The sequence below is a fragment of the Salvelinus alpinus genome, chromosome 23 (genome assembly GCF_045679555.1).
Source record: "Salvelinus alpinus chromosome 23, SLU_Salpinus.1, whole genome shotgun sequence".
NCBI classification, from domain to species: Eukaryota; Metazoa; Chordata; class Actinopteri; order Salmoniformes; family Salmonidae; genus Salvelinus; species Salvelinus alpinus.
The window spans coordinates 29687213-29707334 of record NC_092108.1 but is presented as its reverse complement, the minus strand read 5'-3'; the positions used below and the strand labels follow the sequence as shown (position 1 = coordinate 29707334).

The 20122-nt window shown below is 41.4% G+C and overlaps 1 protein-coding gene across 1 annotated transcript; it reads right to left on the bottom strand.

The window, feature by feature from the left end:
* Window positions 1-1840: 1840 nt before the first annotated feature.
* On the bottom strand, window positions 1841-17687 carry LOC139551254 (glutamate decarboxylase 1-like). Its single transcript, XM_071362736.1, has 15 exons — window positions 17666-17687; window positions 16733-16873; window positions 13849-14091; window positions 9349-9439; window positions 8550-8662; window positions 4782-4897; window positions 4616-4695; window positions 4463-4517; window positions 4060-4176; window positions 3798-3862; window positions 3499-3577; window positions 3237-3386; window positions 3057-3164; window positions 2871-2960; window positions 1841-2676 (listed from the first exon to the last, which is right to left on the bottom strand). Exons 1-15 carry the CDS (start codon window positions 17685-17687, stop codon window positions 2428-2430), a joined length of 1719 nt encoding a protein of 572 aa, XP_071218837.1. The 3' UTR covers window positions 1841-2427.
* Between the last annotated feature and the right edge of the window lie 2435 nt (window positions 17688-20122).

Here is a 20122-nt window from a genome sequence, read left to right as displayed (position 1 = left end):
TGGCGGCCAGCTCTTGGAAAATAATTGGTGGTTCCAAACTTCTTCCATTTAAGAATGATGGAGGCCACTGTGTTCTTGGGGACCTTCAATGCTGCAGAAATGTTTTGGTACCCTTCCCCAGAGATGTGCTTCAACACAATCCTGTTTCGGAGCTCTACGGACAATTCCTTCGACCTCATGGCTTGGTTTTTGGCTGACATGCACTGTCAACTGTGGGACCTTATACAGTGGGGAGAACAAGTATTTGATACACTGCCGATTTTGCAGGTTTTCCTACTTACAAAGCATGTAGAGGTCTGTCATTTTTATCATAGGTACACTTCAACTGTGAGAGACGGAATCTAAAACAAAAATCCAGAAAATCACATTGTATGATTTTTAAGTAATTAATTAGCATTTTATTGCATGACATAAGTATTTGATACATCAGAAAAGCAGAACTTAATATTTAGTACAGAAACCTTTGTTTGCAATTACAGAGATCATACGTTTCCTGTAGTTCTTGACCAGGTTTGCACACACTGCAGCAGGGATTTTGGCCCACTCCTCCATACAGACCTTCTCCAGATCCTTCAGGTTTCGGGGCTGTCGCTGGGCAATACGGACTTTCAGCTCCCTCCAAAGATTTTCTATTGGGTTCAGGTCTGGAGACTGGCTAGGCCACTCCGGGACCTTGAGATGCTTCTTACGGAGCCACTCCTTAGTTGCCCTGGCTGTGTGTTGCGGGTCGTTGTCATGCTGGAAGACCCAGCCACGACCCATCTTCAATGCTCTTACTGAGGGAAGGAGGTTGTTGGCCAAGATCTCGCGATACATGGCCCCATCCATCCTCCCCTCAATACGGTGCAGTCGTCCTGTCCCCTTTGCAGAAAAGCATCCCCAAAGAATGATGTTTCCACCTCCATGCTTCACGATTGGGATGGTGTTCTTGGGGCTGTACTCATCCTTCTTCTTCCTCCAAACACGGCGAGTGGAGTTTAGACCAAAAAGCTCTATTTTTGTCTCATCAGACCACATGACCTTCACCCATTCCTCCTCTGGATCATCCAGATGGTCATTGGCAAACTTCAGACGGGCCTGGACATGCGCTGGCTTGAGCAGGGGGACCTTGCGTGCGCTGCAGTATTTTAATCCATGACGGCGTAATGTGTTACTAATGGTTTTCTTTGAGACTGTGGTCCCAGCTCTCTTCAGGTCATTGACCAGGTCCTGCCGTGTAGTTCTGGGCTGATCCCTCACCTTCCTCATGATCATTGATGCCCCACGAGGTGAGATCTTGCATGGAGCCCCAGACCGAGGGTGATTGACCGTCATCTTGAACTTCTTCCATTTTCTAATAATTGCGCCAACAGTTGTTACCTTCTCACCAAGCTGCTTGCCTATTGTCCTGTAGCCCATCCCAGCCTTGTGCAGGTCTACAATTTTATCCCTGATGTCCTTACACAGCTTTCTGGTCTTGGCCATTGTGGAGAGGTTGGAGTCTGTTTGATTGAGTGTGTGGACAGGTGTCTTTTATACAGGTAATGAGTTCAAACAGGTGCAGTTAATACAGGTAATGAGTGGAGAACAGGAGGGCTTCTTAAAGTAAAACTAACAGGTCTGTGAGAGCCGGAATTCTTACTGGTTGGTAGGTGATCAAATACTTATGTCATGCAATAAAATGCAAATTAATTACTTAAAAATCATACAATGTGATTTTCTGGATTTTTGTTTTAGATTCCGCCTCTCACAGTTGAAGTGTACCTATGATAAAAATTACAGACCTCTACATGCTTTGTAAGTAGGAAAACCTGCAAAATCGGCAGTGTATCAAATACTTGTTCTCCCCACTGTATATACAGGCTTATATATACAGGTGTGTGCCTTTCCAAATCATGTCCAATCAATTGAATTTACCACAGGTGGACTCCAATAAAGTTGTAGAGATATCTCAAGGATGATCAATGAAAACAGGATTCACCTGAGCTCAGTTTCGAGTCTCATAGCGAAGGGTCTGAATACTTATGTAAATAAGGTATTTCTGTTTGTTTATTCTTTCAAATTTACAAACACTTCTAAAAAACAGTTTTTCCTTTGTCATTATGGGGTATTGTGTGTAGATTGACGAGGGGAAAACATTATTTAATCAATTTTAGAATAAGGCTGTAACGTAACAAAATGTGAAAAAAGTCAAGGGGTCTGAATACTTTCCGAATGCGCTGTATATGCTACAATATTGTTGTACACAAATAAAATGAATTTAGAAATGAACTGGCTACATTCTAACGATTCCGATACCTGGAATACAAAAATCATATTTGTATATATTTTTACATAAGAAGAACTGTAATTACACAACAAAACATTTCAGAACAATTAGTACGTATAGAGATGTATTTAATTTTCTGATTGTTTTTACCCATTTTCCTCTAAATGCATGATTTACAGTTAATCTGAGCCACAACCGGATTCATAAAGTGGTCTCAAACCTGATTCACAAATTGGTCTCAATCCTGATGCATATTGCATGTCATGACCAAGAGAAGCGATCTCCTCCAAGAGGTAGTCCACATCCTCTGTCTGTGTGGCCGGGTTGGAGAAGACACATCGGAAGAAGTTAACTTTGTCTCCGAGCGGCTGATAACCAATCATGGCCATCCCCTGCTCCATCATCTTGGCTTTGATCTTTGGTGCCACCTTAGAAACCAAACAGTGATTTAGCTATAGCTTTATAGAGTATAGATTTTATAGAATTGAATTCATAATGTGCTGCTGCTAGTTATATGTACAGATACAGTATCTGCAGCGTCTAATGGATAAAGAACCACAAAGGTTGAAATAAGACGCATCTAATATATCACTAACATTAGAGATCCAAGGTGTAGCATTACCTCATGGAGTCTCCTGTTCCTCTCAGAACCTGGTGGCATGTTCCTCAGACTTGGTGGGATGTACCAGAAGCACACGTTGCTGTGTTCAGGCTGCATGGGGATGTATCACAGATAAAAGGCTTACAACGATTCATCTCACTGAGGAATTATTCAATAACTTCAAGGGACTTTAAAAAACAGACTTACTTTGCTTTTGAAGACGAGTTCAAAGTCTGGTCTTTGTTTGAGTTTGTCGAACAAGTGCTCAGCATTTTCCAAACATTTATTGACCTGTGATTCAAAGCCTTCTGAACCCTAAGAAGAGATGTGTTTTATTGACCAGTTGATAAATAAAAAATAAAAAATCCATATGAGTGTGTTACATACCTTGGCCTTCCACATGAGCCAGAGCTTGAAGACATCAACGTGCCTGCCACACTGAATGGTCTTGTCTCCGGTGTCATAAGAGGTGTCGTAGTGCTTGTCAGTTTGGAAAAGGTATTCAGCACACATCTGATTGCAGTCTTTCAAGAGGCCCTGTGAGTGAGAAACCAGTATTTGCATTATGTGTGTGTGTTTCGGTGTGTGTGTGTGTGCGCATGTAATGGTAATCTTGATTTTTAAAAATTCATAGCGTTAGACTACACACCCTTTTCTTCACCAGTATGGCTGAGCATTGCAGCGGAGCACCCATCATTTTATGAGGGTTCCAAGTCACAGACCAGGCTCTGTAATAAACATAATTCAAATAGACCTGCATGTAAGATCCAATCAAGGCAGAACTGTTGAGAGTCAATTCCATTTCCATTGTGAATGGAAACAGTATCCCCAAAATGTAATTGATCCTGGCTGTACGGTAGAGTGAAATTAAGAAATCTATTATCCTTTTGGAGAGCCGTAGAATTTGGGTGTCCTTAAGTCTCTGTTCTCTCTGGTTACCGTACCTACCGTTCAATCCCTTGTAGTTTCACACGGTGCCGCTTGGACATCAACAGTCCTCCGCCCCAGGCTGCCTGTTAAGAAATAAAGAGAATTTTACTCTAAATACAATCTTATCTTTACATATAACAAATTCTTATGGGGACGGTTTCCCAGACACAAATTATGCTTAGTACTGGACTAAAAAGCATACCCAATTAAAATATAGGATGTCAGAAATAAGACTAAATCTGTGTCCGGTAAACCATGATGGATGCTATAAGGTAAATACATCAACATGCAGCCAGAGTCCATGGCTCTCACAGATGTCTGCGATGGCATTGAGAGGATCAAAGGCTCCGTACACAGTGGTGCCTGCTGTGGCATTGACGTAGAATGGGACACAACCCTGAAGAGAGAGAGAGAGATGACAAGAATCATGATGAGTGTATTGACTTGTTCCTGTGAAATAGTCCCTGCCAACACACTGGAGCTCTGGTAGCTCATTTTATGCACCAGACAATGTTGTTGACTGGTAAACAGAAATTCTGATTTAAGCGTATTCTGTTGGGGGTGTCTGTTTCATCCTAATTTGACTAAATCCATCCCTGGCTGAAAATATATGCTTACATGTATTTAATTCACAAAGCCCTTTATCCCTCAGTTTGGCAAGAGCAGACTCATTCATCCATTACCTGATCTTTGGCAGTAATGATACTTGACTCCAATTCTGCAGGGATCATCTTTCCCCTTGAATTGTAAAAAACACGACATCACTCATTTAGCTCTGATGATATTGTCAATGTTCACAATCAACAAATGCCAATCACTCTCCCCTCCTTGCTTACCGGTCATTACATTTCACCAGCACAACATTTTCACTTCCTATCCCAAGAACTGCTGCAGATTTCTTGACTGAATAATGACTCTATAGTAGGGAAAAAGTATTTGTCAGTACAAGTTTATAGATAATATGAATAAGCATGACCTAACGTGAATACTGGTGATGCGTACATGTGCTGATGTGAAGAGGATTAGCCTGGGCAGAGCAGTCATCCCTTTGGTCTTCACTTCAGGGAAGAAGTGGTATCTGGCCAGCAGTACACTGTACAGATTGGACATGGTCCCACCTGAGGAAATATATACATTTTTATTTAACCTTTATTTAACTAGGCAAGTCAGTTAAGAACAAATTGTTATTTACAATGACAGTCTACCAAAAGGCAAAAGGCCTCCTGTGGGGATGGGGGCTGGGATAAAAAATACAAATAAATTAAATAAAAATATAGGGCAAAACACACATCACGACAAGAGAGACAACACAACACAACATAAAAAGAGACCTAAAACAACAACATAGCATGGCAGCAACACATGACAACACAGCATGGTAGCAACACCACATGGTAGCAGCACAAAACAGGGTACAAACATTCTTGGGCACAGACAACAGCACAAAGCAGCCACATCACGCAAAGCAGCCACAACTGTCAGTACCTTTAACAGAATGTGACTGCTAGAACGGGTGTTGTACAATAGTTCTTCCTGTAAAAGTTGCGCCATACTGCTGCACACCTTGCGGGCTGCCGCAGAATTCTATGGCACGTTATTTCATTGTCAGCTATTGTTGCTATTAATGCTAGTTAGTGCTAGTTTGACCACCAGAGGGCATCTTGAGAAGCATTTGATAGTCTTCAATATTGTCTGTACTAGAGAATTTAAAGCGATTGTAATCTGAATAAAGGCCAAAATAATATTTATAAAGGCCAACATATTTATTTCTGTTTTTAGAGGGAGAGAAACCAAAAGCACAGCGTGCCTATTTTTTGGACAAGGACATCCCGGCCGGCCAAACCCTCCCCTAACCCGGACGACGCTGGGCCAATTGTGCGCCGCCCTATGGGACTCCCAATCACGGTCGGATGTGAATGGAGGATGAGGGCTGCAGTAGATATCTCAGATAGGGGGGAGTGAGGCCTAAGAGGGTTTTATAAATAAGCAACAACCAGTGGGTCTTGCGGCGGGTATACAGAGATGACCAGTTTACAGAAGAGCATAGAGTGCAGTGATGTGTCCTATAAGGAGCATTGGTGGCAAATCTGATGGCCAAATGGTAAAGTACATCTTGCTGCTCGAGAGCACCCTTACTTGCCGATCTATAAATTACGTCTCCATAATCTAGCATGGGTAGGATGATCATCTGAATCAGGGTTAGTTTGGCAGCTGGGGTGAAAGAGGAGCGATTACAATAGAGGAAATCAAGTCTAGATTTAATTTTAGTCTGCAGCTTTGATATGTGCTGAGAGAAGGACAGTGTACTCTCTAGCCATACTCCCAAGTACTTGTATGAGGTGACTACCTCAAGCTTTAAACCCTCAGAGGTAGTAGTCACACCTGTGGTGAGAGGGGCATTCTTCTTACCAAACCACAAGGTTAAGGGCAGAGAAAGCTTGTTGGACACTAAGAAAGCTTTGTTGTAGAGCGTTTAACACAAAATCCGGGGAGGGGCCAGTATAAGATTGTATAATCTGCATGTAAATAGAGGACTAACCGTGGTTGCCTTCCAAGCAATGGGAACCACCCCAGAGAGAAGAGACAGGTTAAAAAGGTCAGAGATAGGCTTGGCGATTATAGGGGCAGCAATCTTAAAGAAGAAAGGGTCTAAACCATCTGACCCAGATGTTTTTTTGGGGTGAAGTTTAAGGAGCTCCTTTAGCACCTCGGACTCAATGACCGCCTGCGGGGTGAAACTTTGTAGCGGGGCAGGGGGAAAAAGAGAGAGGAACATCGGGGCTAGTCGCATTAGTGGGAGATGTTTGACAGGCAAGGAGGCATGGCTGAGTCAAATACGAATCCGGCCTTAATGAAGTTGTGATTAAAGAGCTCAGCCATGTGCTTCTTGTCAGTAACAACCACATCATCAACTTTAAGGGACATGTGCAGCTGACGTGAAGGAGGGGTTATTCTCTAGGTCTTTAACCGTTTTCCAGAACTTCTTGGGGTTATACCCACAGAGAGAGAACTGCTCCTTAAAGTAACTAACATTGGCCTTCAGGATAGCCTGAGTGTACTTATTTCTCATTTGCCTGAACGAGTCAGCCTGAGTATGCATGTGCTGAGCCTTTCGCCAAATGCAATTCTTGAGGTGGAGTAACTCTGCAAGATCATGGTCAAACCAGGGGCTGAATCTGTATCTAATTCTCATTTTCTTTATGGAGTGTTTGTTAACAATATCACTGAAGATATCAAAAAAGAAGGTCCAAGTGTCTTCGACAGAGGGAATCAAGCTGATTCTGTACCAATTTACAGAGGCCAGGTCATGAAGGAAGGCTTGCTCATTAAAGTTTTCTAGCAAGTTTCTATGACAAATCAGGACAGGACGTTTCACTGAGCAGCCATTACGAACCCAGGCTGTTAAACAGTGATCGGTAAGGTTATTACAGAAAATACCAGACTGGTACTTATCAGGATTATTTGTGAGGATAACATCGAGGAGATTAGCCTTTCCTGGGTGTTTGGAGTCATACCTTGTGGGATTGGTAATTATCTGAGAGAGATTTAGAGAGTCTAATTGCTTTAGGACTTGGTCAGGTGGTTTAAGCATGTCCCAGTTTAGGTCACCTAGCAGGACAAATTCAGACTTAGTGTAAGGGGCCAGGAGAGAGCTTAGGGCAGGTAGGGTACAGGCCGGTGCTGATGGAGGACGATAACACCACTCAACAGTCAACGAAGAGCTATTTGAAAGTTGAATGCTTAAAACCAGCAAATCAAATTGTTTGGGGACAGACTTGGTGGAGACAACCGAGCACTGAAGTTTATTCCCGGTAAAGATTGCCACTCCCCCACCTTTGGAAGATCTGTCTTGCCGAAATAGGTTATAAACAGAAAGGTTAACATCAGTATTCAAAACACTCTTTCTTAACCACGTCTCAGTAATGACCAACACATCTGGATTGGAGCTGTGAACCCAACCTTTCAATTGATCCATTTTAGGTAATACGCTTTTTTATTTTTTATTTTTTTTATTTTTTACATGTAATCTTTATTTAACTAGGCAAGTCATTTAAGAACAAATTCTTATTTACAATGACAGCCTAGGAACAGTGGGTTACTTGCCTTGTTCAGGGGCATAACGACAGATTTTTACCTTGTCAGCTCAGGGATTCGATCTAGCAACCACTCGGTTACTGGCCCAACGCGCTAACCACTAGGCTACCTGCCGCCCCAAAAGCTTCTAGTGTTAACGTGCAGAAAACCCAGGCTTTTACGAGAGCTGAAATCAGTGAAACAGATATCAGAGCACAAGTCAGAATTGTGGCTAGCAACAGTAGATGGGCAAGGGTGTACATGCACATTTCCAGATATCATCAACAGTAATACAATTAAGGCACGGCAGAGGACAGGAAAAGCTCTGCAGTGTTGATTTGTGACATTTGAATGTGCATTAGATGGCAACAGGATCATATTATATAGCAATTTCATCAGGTAGCAGGAATACAAAGCCGGCGAGAGGTGGTTAGAATAGGATTGGGGCCAAAAGTCTGTGTAACCTATATAGAGTCATAGAGAGTACTGTATTATAGGTGGATATCTCACTAAGAGATTGTCTTAAGCTTATAATTTCATTGAACTTCATAACAGCTAAACAATATATCCAAAATTAAGAGGACACAATGAACCAATTCAATGAAAGTAATAAGGATAAATGTAACAAAGTGTATGTTTGTCATTGGCTACATTGTTTGTATCGATAGCAAGGTCAGAATGTAGCTAACACTGTACCTGGACAGAAAACCCCATCCCCCTCTTCCTCTGACCAACCCACAATCTTCTGCATCTTCCTCAGTAGAACTTCCTCCATCAGAATGAACACTGGGGATACTTCATATGTAAACCTAGAAAAAAGTTTTTACACTTTAACTCATATTGCAGAATGACATTTACCAGAGGACAGATCCCACCATAGGCCATACACTCTTCGAAAAAAAGGTGGTACCTTGGACCTAAAAGGGTTCTTCGGCTGTCCCCATAGGAAAAATGAAAAAAAAAAAAAAATAAGTACATTCCCCCTGGAAAAACCATTTTGAGTTCCATGTAGAACCTTTTACATAGAGGGTTCTACCTGGAACCAAAAAGAGTTATCCTATGGGGAGAGCCGAATAACCCTTTTGGAGCCCTTTTTTCTAAGAGTGTAGTGTAACCTGGGGCTGTATGTATCAAGCGTATCGGAGTGCTGATATGGGATCAGATTCACCCTGTCCATATAATTTTATTCATTATGATTTAAAACAGGGTTTCCCAAACTCGGTCCTGCCCCCCAAACATGCACCCAGGGGGAATGTACTTTTTTTTTTACATTTCCCTCCTGGGTGCATGTTTTGTTTTTTGCCCTAGCACTACACAGCTGATTCAAATAATTAAAGCTTGATGATGATTTTTTTTGGTTGCTTCCAATAGGCTCATTCATTCCTCCTCCTCTCCCCTGTAACTATTCCCCAGGTTGCTGCTGTTAATGAGAATATGTTCTCAGTCATCTTACCTGGTAAAATAAGGGTTAAATAAAAAGGAATGTAAATGTTACATGTTTGTGTTGGCGGTAGACGTCAGCCATTCCCCGGCCAGACCGATGACATCCAGCCCTGATGACAGCTGATTGAAGAAGCGTGGGTGACCTGGGGACAGATGAGGACATTCTGGAACATTCTACTAATCTATAATGTCTATGATGTCTATAATGTCAGCCATTCCCATGGCCAGAACCAATGACATACTGGTACATGGAGTATGGGGGGGTAACTGTACACATATTTGTACTTGACCATTCGGTACTGGGACTTCGGTTCCCGAATGAATACATAATTTAAAAAAACAATTAAAACACCTAGGCCTACAGTATAAGCTTAGAGTAAATCTGAGCTGAAAAAAACCCAATTTCAGGCTATTCTGTTAAAACAACTAGAGCCTATGCACATGTTGTAGTAAAAATTAAAATCTTAATTGGCAAATTTCATACAGTCCTTTTGCAGCCAAGAACTAGATCTGTATAATGGCGAGTGGTTGGGTCGATAAACAAGGAGGATTCTACATCATCGTTTAAGAACATTTTGACTTCCCAGTAGATTACAACAGCAATAGACAGAGAGAATATGTCGACACTGATCAACGAGAATAGCCCATGTAGCTGTCAACACCTCAAACATGTTGACACATTTATGCCAACACAGACGTAACACTAACCTTAACCCTTAACCCAGCGTTTCCCAAACTCGGTCCTCGAGACCCCAAGGGGTGCACGTTTTGGTTTTCCCCCTAACACTACACACTTGATTAACATTATTAAAGTTTGATTATTAGTTGATTATTTGAATCAGCTGTGTAGTGCAAAAAAACAAAACGTGCAACCCTTGGGGTTTGGAAAACCCTGCCCTAACCTGAGCTAACGTTATCCACCTAGCTAACGTTAGCATTAGTGACCTAGCTAACCTTAGCCACAACAAATTGGAATTCATAACATATCATACGTTTTTGAAATTTGTGATATATTGTATGCAATTCGTAACATTTTGTACGAATTGAAATTCGTAACATATACAAATTGTAATTCGCAACATATCATACAAAATGGATGATGGACATCCACAAATTAATACATACCATGCAAAACTTAACATATCATACTAATTGGAATGTCCCAGATTTAAATGTAATATGTTACATCAACTCCTGAGTCCAGGTTGGCCTACATCACCCACGAAACGAAAAAAAAAAACAGCACAACTTCGTCTCCCCTCTGCAATAGGGGAGAGTTGTCTATCAGTTTTTTTTGCTGCTTTGGGGAGAGTTGTGTGATTTTTTTTATTGGACACAGAGGAAGGTAGTGAGTTTTTTCCCCCTGGTTTACATTCACTCTTTGGCAGGTTTACTATAGAATGTCTTCCATTCAATCCATATTTCCTCATCTGCTTGCATGCGCCTCACCTATATCAAGGTGTTTTGATACATCCCTTATGCAATACGCTTTTCCGTGCACTAACTTTTCTTATAAACTGGGTGGTTTGAGCCCTGAAAACTGATATACCACGGGTATGACAAAAAATAACTTTTTACTGTTCTAATTATGTAGGTAACCAGTTTATAATAGCATTAAGGCACCTCTGGGGTTTATGGCCAATATACTGTACCACGTTGCGTTGTGCTTAAGAACAACCCTTAGCCGTGGAATATTGGCCATATACCACACCCCCTCGGGCCTTATTGGTTAACTATACCACAGGTCAATCAATATACAGCCTAAATGTCAACCCTGCCGTCTCTCCACTCAGTGACAATAATGGTAGGTGGGAGGACATTCTGGAACATTCTACTAATCTATAATCTATAATCAGATCTGCAATAGGCTAACTAGCAATCATAGCACACATAAAAGCATTGAAAGCTGCATCAATTTTCAATATGAATCCACAAGAACAAATAGGAATAGCTGAGGAGAGGCCAAGTGCACCAATGCGCATGAAAGAACAGTGGTAGCCTGATTGCCAACGACATTGAGACAGACTACAGGGAGGAGGTGAGGGCCCTGGTGGAGTGGTGCCAGGAAAATAACATCTCCTTCAATGTCACCAAAACAAAGGAGCTGATCATGGACTTCAGGAGACAGCAGATGGAACACGCCCCCATCCACATCGACGGGACCGCAGTGGAGAAGGAGAAAAGCTCCTTGGGGTACACATCACTGACAAACTGAAATGGTCCACCCACACAGACAGTGTGGTGAAGAAGGCACAACAGCGCCTCTTCAACCTCAGGAGGCTGAAGAAAGTGGTGGTGGCCCCTAAGACCCTCACAAACTTTTACAGATGCACCATTGGAATATATCACCACCTAGTATGGCCCTCCAGGACATCTACAGCACCTGGTGTCACAGGAAGGCCAAGAAGATCATCAAGGACCTCAGTCACCCGAGCCACGGCCTGTTCACCATGTTACCCTCCAGAAGGCGAGGTCAGTACAGGTGCATCAAAGTTGGGACCGAGAGACTGAAAAACAGCTTTTATCTCAAGGCCATCAGGCTATTAAATAGTCTACACTTGCCTCCGCCGGCCTCTGCCCAGTACCCCTAGTTTCTGTCACTAGCCGGCTACCACCCGGTTACTCTAACATGCACCTTAGCCCTATGTACAGTACATAGTCATGGAACACTGGCACTTTAATAATGTTTGACAGAACACTGCGGACTCAGTTGTTGTGTGTTGTTAGATACTGCTGCAGTGTTGGAGCTAGGAACACAAGCATTTCGCTACACCCACAATAACATCTGCTAAATATGTGTATGCGACCAATACAATTTGATTTGATCTTGTTTAGGGACAATACAATTATCTTACCTAGACTTGCCTACAACACCACAATGTAATGAATAATTGCATTATTGTTTTCAAGTGAGTACAAAATTCTACTCTCGGCTGCAGTGAACATTTTTTATTTGAATAACGTGCAAAAGCCCTGTGATATGAATGTTTCTTGTAACGGTTGTCGAAGTCATTCTCCTCCTCAGACGAGGAGGAGCATGGATCGGACCAACACGCAGCGAGGTATGTAGACATAATGATTTATTAAATGAAGACAAAACACGAAGAACACTTGAATAAACTACAAAACAACAAACGACGTTAAACAGACCTGAACTTGTGAACGAACGAAACGAGACAGTACCGTGTGGTGCAACAAACACAGACACAGCAACAATCACCCACAAACAAACAGTGTGAACAGCCTACCTAAATATGGTTCTCAATCAGAGGAAACGTAAAACACCTGTCCCTGATTGAGAACCATATCAGGCTAGTTAACATGAACCCAACATAGAAACACATAACATAGAATGCCCACCCAACTCACGTCCTGACCCACTAAAACAAACAATTAACACAATAACTAGGGTCAGAACGTGACATTTCTTTACGTTTGGATCAGTTGTGGGTCTACTCTCGACAGTGTATAAGATCTAGAAAGGTACAGTAGCAGGCCAGTCTGGCTGTATTTTTACTTCTGATACTGATATGCGCGATCTGTTGCAGATCATTATTCTCCCAAGTCGTCCTACAATAATGTGGCCATAGAGATGGGTTGGCTGATAATGTCACGAAAACTATGTTTGCTTCCATGGGGGAGAAGTCAGCCTGTTGTTGTGATTCTGTTGTTGTGATTCTGGGTTGCCAGATTGCTAGCAAGAATGACAAGAAACTGCCATGTGGGGAATTGTAAGTGGCTCATTTTCAACTTGTTTCAACTTGTGTTTTGACAGATTTCACATTAATGCTAATATGGCAAAAAATGTGCTAGATAGTTAACCACCAACTGTAACAATGTATTTGAGAGACAACAAGTGGTTATTGTGCAAATGTATGTATGTTTTCAATAAACTTTGGAGACAAAATATAGCTTACATATAGCTTACAACCAGTCACAATGTTTTAATCTGATTTGGCTACTTCAAAAGTCTCCTGTAGGCATGTGCAAGTTTGTACAAAATATAATTCCAGTATCCTCAAAATGGCTTGACATTAACCAGGTTTCCATCCATCCTTTTAATGCGAGTAAAGTACATGTTGGATAAAGCATTTCATGACCAGCCTGTTGTAAACAGCTAGCTAATTTGTTGGTAAACTTTCCAAATGTCGACAAAACAAAATACACTTAACAAGGTGGGATATTTTTGTGTCTGTAAAATGAATTATGCAAGAAATGGCAGTAGAAAAGCTTTAATGCTCAAATATTGATATAATAACCATCATATCCAGGGGTTGCGTTAAAGTACAGAAATCTGTATTTTCAACCATTTCACATGTGCTGTCATAAAGCATTATGACTCATGATCATCTTGAATCAGGAGTACCAATACTTTGTATTTTCTTAAATAAACAAAAAGGAACTACATTAACTGTTGGCATTTCATTTTCTCGCTGTACCGGAACTGAACCCTAACCCCAAAACTGCAATATGTACTGAACCTTGGGCTTGGTGAACCGTTACACCCCTAATGGAGTACGTTTGGCAAAACAGTTGACAGCTCTTACGGTACCTGTTTTGACTCCATACTTCAAGGTATCCCTGCAGTCAACCAGGAGTTGTTCCAGGTTCTCGGGCTGGTCTGGGAGCTCCAGACTGAAGCCCTCCAGGCCCTCTCTGAGTTGGTGAGGGTGGTGGAAGTCCAGGACTTTGGATCTCCGTCTGAACGACTTGCAGACATAGCTGAGGAGAATGTTCACCAGCTCTTGGAAGAAACTTTTGGTTGTGTCCTCACCACTGAGAGCAGGGAGTAGATCTAAACATAAAGGGACACGGTCAGGGCTCTAAATGAACTTTTTTAATTGGTAGTCAGTGCTCATCTTTAAATAATTAAGAGCACCAAAAAGTATTTAGGAGCACCATAAAAAGGCATTGATTTCAATTGATTTATCCTATAGGCCTGAGAGCACATCCAGGAGCACCTTTTCTTTTCTCCAGTGCCATCTTAAAGCATACTGGTGGCCGAGTTACCAGGTTGTTAGTCAGCTAGGTAACATGACTGGACAAGGTTGTTTGTTACCTAACAGTTAGCGGCCCGGGAGTAGTTTAAAAAGGTCCAGAACACATGTATTGAAAGAAAAATATATTTTCTCCGGTAATATGATTCATGTTAGGCTAGCTAATGCTAAAGCGGCCCACAAGACAATACAGGTATTAGTCAAAGCTTATGAATATTTTATGTGAATTTCCATATATCAATTACACTACCAAAAGGGTTAAATTGTTCAGCAACATGTGCAGTGAATGCTAACATGGCTTTTGTGGTGAAAGGTACATAATGCATTTATTTTAATCTCGCTATCAGGCCACTGTATGCTGTGACATAAGCCTGGATGGTGACACATCTTCTTCAAGCTGCCTGACTGAACACTGGGGCCTTCAGTGGTACCAGAAGCAAATGCCCTACCTGGGAAGGGCCCTACCTGTCTCACAGCCATTCTGTCAACATGTATTGTATTAACCACTCAAATTCATGCAAACTGCAGATGCAAGCACTGACTTATACACGTGTACAAAACATTCCTTATACTGAGTTGCACCCTCTTTAGCCCTCAGAACAGCCTCATTTTGTCAGGGCATGGACTCTACAAGGTGTTGATGCTGGCCCATGTTGACTCCAATGCTTCTCACAGTTGTGTCAAGTTGGCTGGATGTCCTTTTGGTGGTAGACCATCCTTGATGCACACAGGAAACTGTTGAGTGTGCAAACCCAGCAGCGTTGTAGTTCTTGATACACTCAAACCAGTGCACCTGACACTGACTACCATACTCCGTTCAAAGGCAGTTAAATCTTTTGTCTTGCCCATTCACCCTCTGAATGGCACATATACACAATCCATGTCCCAATTGTTTCAAGGCTTAAAAATCCTTCTTTAATCTGCCTCCTCTTCATCTACACTGATTGAAGTGGATTTAACAAGAGACATCAATAAGGGATCATAGCATTAACCTGGATTCACCTGGTCAGTCTGTCAAGGACAGAGCAGATGTTCTTAATATTTTGTACACTCAGTGTATATTTGGCATTGTGTTTTATGTTATTGTCCTGCTGAAAAGTGAATCTGTCTACCAGTTTCTGTTGGAAAGGAGACTGAACCAGGTTTTCCTCTATATTCTACATGTCCCATTCTTTAATCTTGTCTGGAATATGTATTTTAATTGACATCCCAATTATGTGTCTGATATACACTGAACAAAAATGTAAAAGCAACATGTAAAGTGTTGGTCCCATGTTCCATTAGCTGAAATAAAAGATCCCAGAAATGTAACTGTAACTCAGTAAAATCTTTGAAATTGTTTGCATGTTGTATTTATATTTTTGTTCAGTGCATTCGGAAAGTATTCAGACCCCTTCCCTTTTTCCAAATGTTGTTACGTTACAGCCTTATTCTAAAAGGGATTAAAAAATGTATTCCTCATCAATCTACACACAATACCCCATAATGATAATGTGTTAAAAAAACAGATCTGGGGAAGGTTACCAAAACATTTCTGCAGCATTGAAGGTCCCCAACAACACAGTGGCCTCCATCATTCTTAAATGGAAGAAGTTTGGAACCACCAAGACTCTTCCTAGAGCTGGCCACCCGGCCAAAATTAGCAATCAGGGGGAGAAGGGCCTTGGTCAGGGAGGTGACCAAGAACCCAATGGTCACTCTGACATAGCTCCAGAGTTCCTCTGTGGAGATGGTAGAACCTTCCGGAAGGACAACGATCTCTGCAGCACTCCACCAATCAGGCCTTTATGGATGGTAGAGTAGCCAGACGGAAGCCACTCCTCAGTAAAAGGCACATGGCCCACTTGGAGTTTGCCAAAAGGCTAAGGTTCCTTTATAAACAAGATTCTCTGGTCTGATAAAACCAAGACTGAACTCTTTGGCCTGAATGCCAAGCTCCACATCTGGAGGAAACCTGGCACCTACGGCGAAGCATGGTGATGGCAGCATCATGCTGTGGGGATGTTTTTCAGTGGAAGGGACATTCTGTCCTTTTTTTTTTTCAAGTCTTCTACTCCACTAGCCAGTACCTCGCCTAAACAGGTGTACATTTGTTTCACCTTCAGGATAGAAAGCCAGACCATGTTGATCTTGTATGTGTCTTCTACATCTGCATTGTTTGCTGTTTGGGATTTTAGGCTGGGTTTCTGTATAGCACTTTGTAACATCGGCTGATGTAAAAAAGGTTTAATAAATACATTTTATTGACATGTGTCCCAAATGGCATCCTAGTCCCCACACTGCTCTACCTTTGACCCTATGGGCCCTAGTCAAAAGTATGGCACTCTATAGGGAAAAAGGTCCCATTTGGTACGAAGACCTTGAGTGCAGTTTAACTGATGAAAAGGCTACCAGCAGTAGCTTTCATCAGCCTCATAATGCAGCTTTTGTTGGCTTTACCTTTGTTGTATATGCAGCTGAAGTCCTTGGGTATGCAGGTGTTGTCACTTGTTGGTGGAGAGTTGATATTGTCAGAGGAGCTTCTCTGTTTACTCTCTGCCAAAATCTGCCCACCAGGTGTAGATTTTTCTGTGGTGCTTTCTGGAACAAATAAACGGAGAGTACATGATGATCCGACACCAATATTAACATATCTACTGTATATTGTCATGAAGAATTCTTTGAATTTTGCCTGTAAAGTAGAGACTGAAGATCGAAGGAAAGCGTACTAGTCAGGTGGGGTGTGAGGGCAGGGTGGGAAGAAGCATCTTAGTAATTTATGGTAATTCTAATAAGAATAGAATGTCACCCGTATATTCATTGATTGAAACCATGTAAGCAACAGTAAACTCAGGCCATGTAATCAGGAGCAAAGTTTTGTGTGTAACCCAGTCTGCCCGTTTGAAGGATCAAAATGGCCAGGGCCAGGTCAGAGAAATGAACAGACTGTCAAAAGATTGTGAGTCTGGCCTGGAGGGACGATTGTGTGTATGCAGTTAATAGATACAAACTTAACAAAAGTAATTGCAACACATTATTAAAACTAAAAAGTAGTTTGACTTGTTCTTTGTCTCCACTCAACAATATCAAGCAAATATAGAGTTCCCAACAAGATCACATGTTGCATATGTTATTTACATACCATGTGTACCATGTGAGTACAAAATATTGTTCAAATAGATTGATATGCTAACACAAATACGATTTCTTATTCATAGATATCGTAAGAAACGTGTAAAGAAATTGCCTAAAGCCTTATCTCAAGGTTTACTGCTTTACCTGAGCGAATGTTTCAAAACACACAAAAAATCACATCATGGTATAACTGACATAACCCCATTGATATACCATAGAGATACTTCTAAATAATTGATATGCTCATTTGACTCTGACCTGGCAGCTGCAAATAATCCATAATGTGTCCACATATGATTGAGTTCTGGGAGTGAAGTTTGTCCAGTATCTCACTGTTCCACTGCTGCCCCTCCATGAGATGCACCTGGAATGGTTTTGTGGAATATATAACCCCCTGGGGGAACTAGGTGTGGTGGTGGGCGCATTATGACACAAGGCTATTCAACCTGAATGAAACGATGCTATTACAAAACCCTTTGAGAATGAGAGCCTCCCCAAAATGTTTCTGACAATCACTAGCTACCACATCAATTCATTATGATCTCTTCTGTCTTTTTTGTCCTTTTGTGTGTAATTATTTGGCTCAAAATATGTGTGTGTGTGCTACTCAACCTGCATACAGTACTCTGAAGGATCAAAAAGAGACTGTTGTGAATGTTTCCTTTGATCTGAAGACATGATTGGAATAATATATTAAAACTGGCAACTGGATTTAATGACATTAAAATAATGATTATTGTTTGTGAGAGCACGTTTAAATGTCTAGCTCAATTTCTTTCTTGATACACATGGTTTTACTCATAGTAATGCATTTCTTACTCTTGAAATGTTGGTAATATTTCTAGATTCTCATCTGAGAAGGGTGTTATTTGCAAATATGACATTATGGCGTTATCTATTATAATATGACGAGCACAGGCTTGAATCATTTTTTGGACAGGGTGCAATTAATATTTAAGATTAATAAAGTTGTTATTCATTTTAGAGGGTTTAACACTGTATGTTTTTTCCCTATCTTTAATACACATGATTTCCAGGGTTCTGGTTGTGTTTATTTATACTAGACTCGATATCTATTGATAGGGATTGACACCAGACTGGAGATCCAAGGACCAAGGACACTGTTGTAATTTGTGAAAGACTGATTCTTTAGCAGCTGACAAAGTTGTTTTGACTTCCTGGTGTAATTTGGATATAAGGGTGAAGGCCAAGTTAAACATTATTCTCTGCTCCTGTGCAGGATACTGTGCTCCCTGTTTGCAAACTTGTATTAAACCAGATTGATTTATGATTGACTATATCCGTAACTGCATTTCTCTTTTGTTCACCTGAAAATTCCTTTTTAAGCTTGGTGACGAGGATGGGATGTGAACAGCCAGGTGAGCGAATGGCTTTGGTCAAAAAATAAGAAAGATAAAGCTGAGAAGGCAGCTGTGTTAATACAGTGTGTATCAACACAGCTGACATTCTGTTTAAAAAGCTTTTTGCATCCCCTGTTATCAATACTCCAGCACCCTCTAGGATACAGACACTGAGACTTTTTCTAAAATGTTTTATGAGATTGGGGAACACATTGGGAGGGATCTTAGACCATTTTGAGATCCTCGATATCCTACGTCTGTGCTTATGGACTGCCCAAAACCACAGGTTTTGAATGGGGTTGATGTCTGGAGAATTTGATGTGTGCTTGGGGTTATTGTCTTGCTGGAAGATCCATTTGGAGTCAAGTTTCAACCTCCTGGCAGAGGCAACCAGGTTTTTGATTAAAAATGTCCTGGTACTGGGTAACGTTCATGATGCCGTTGACCTTAACAAAGGCTCCAGGACCAGTGGAAGCAAAATAGCCCCAAAACACTAAAGATCCCTCACCATATTTTATGGGGTTATTTTCTGTTTATGCATCCTTATTTAGACGAAAAATCTACGGCAAACCGCTCTGACTCCATTCGTACTGCCCACAAGGCTGATGGCTGCGCTTTGCTATCACCGAAATATCTTGAATATTGCCCATTATTTAGTTTGTGTACAGTAGGCCACTTTGTAGGTTAACTCAAGTGAGCTGCTGGATAGCTAGCCAGCTAACTGTACACTGTGTTTAGGTAAGTTAATTAAAGTTCATCAGCTATGTTATCAGCTAGCTATCTTCCTATTAGCTAGCTATATTGATGTAATCATTCTAAATTAAAAACACAGTCTCCAAATGCATTTGTAGATAACAGCCATGGAACATGGTGAAATTGCAGCTTCAGCTGTCGGTAAAGGGAGAATGTAGGCTACTGGATAGGGCAGGTCATTTTCTGGGAGGACATTATGAAAAGATTCTCCAGTTCCAGTACCTAGAGGGGGAAACTTTGAAGACTGAGAGAAAATAGGAACATACTATTCAGTGCTGTCTAACTTGAGTAAAATTAAGCCTGTTTTCTGTTCTCAGATATGGAAAGCTGAGAAAGCCTGTTTGCAGATGAAGAGAGAGGTCCCAATGAATATCTAAGAGACTAGGGGTATGTCCTATATGCCGGCAGGTAGCCTAGTGGTTAGAGCATTGGGCCAGTAACTGAAAGGTTGCTACATCGAATCCCCGGGCTGACAAGGTAAAAATCTGTTGTTCTGCCCCTGAACAAGGCAGTTAACCCACTGTTCCTAGGCTGTCATTGTAAATAAGAATGTGTTCTTAACTGACTTGCCTAGTTAAATAAATACAAAAATGGGTTATAC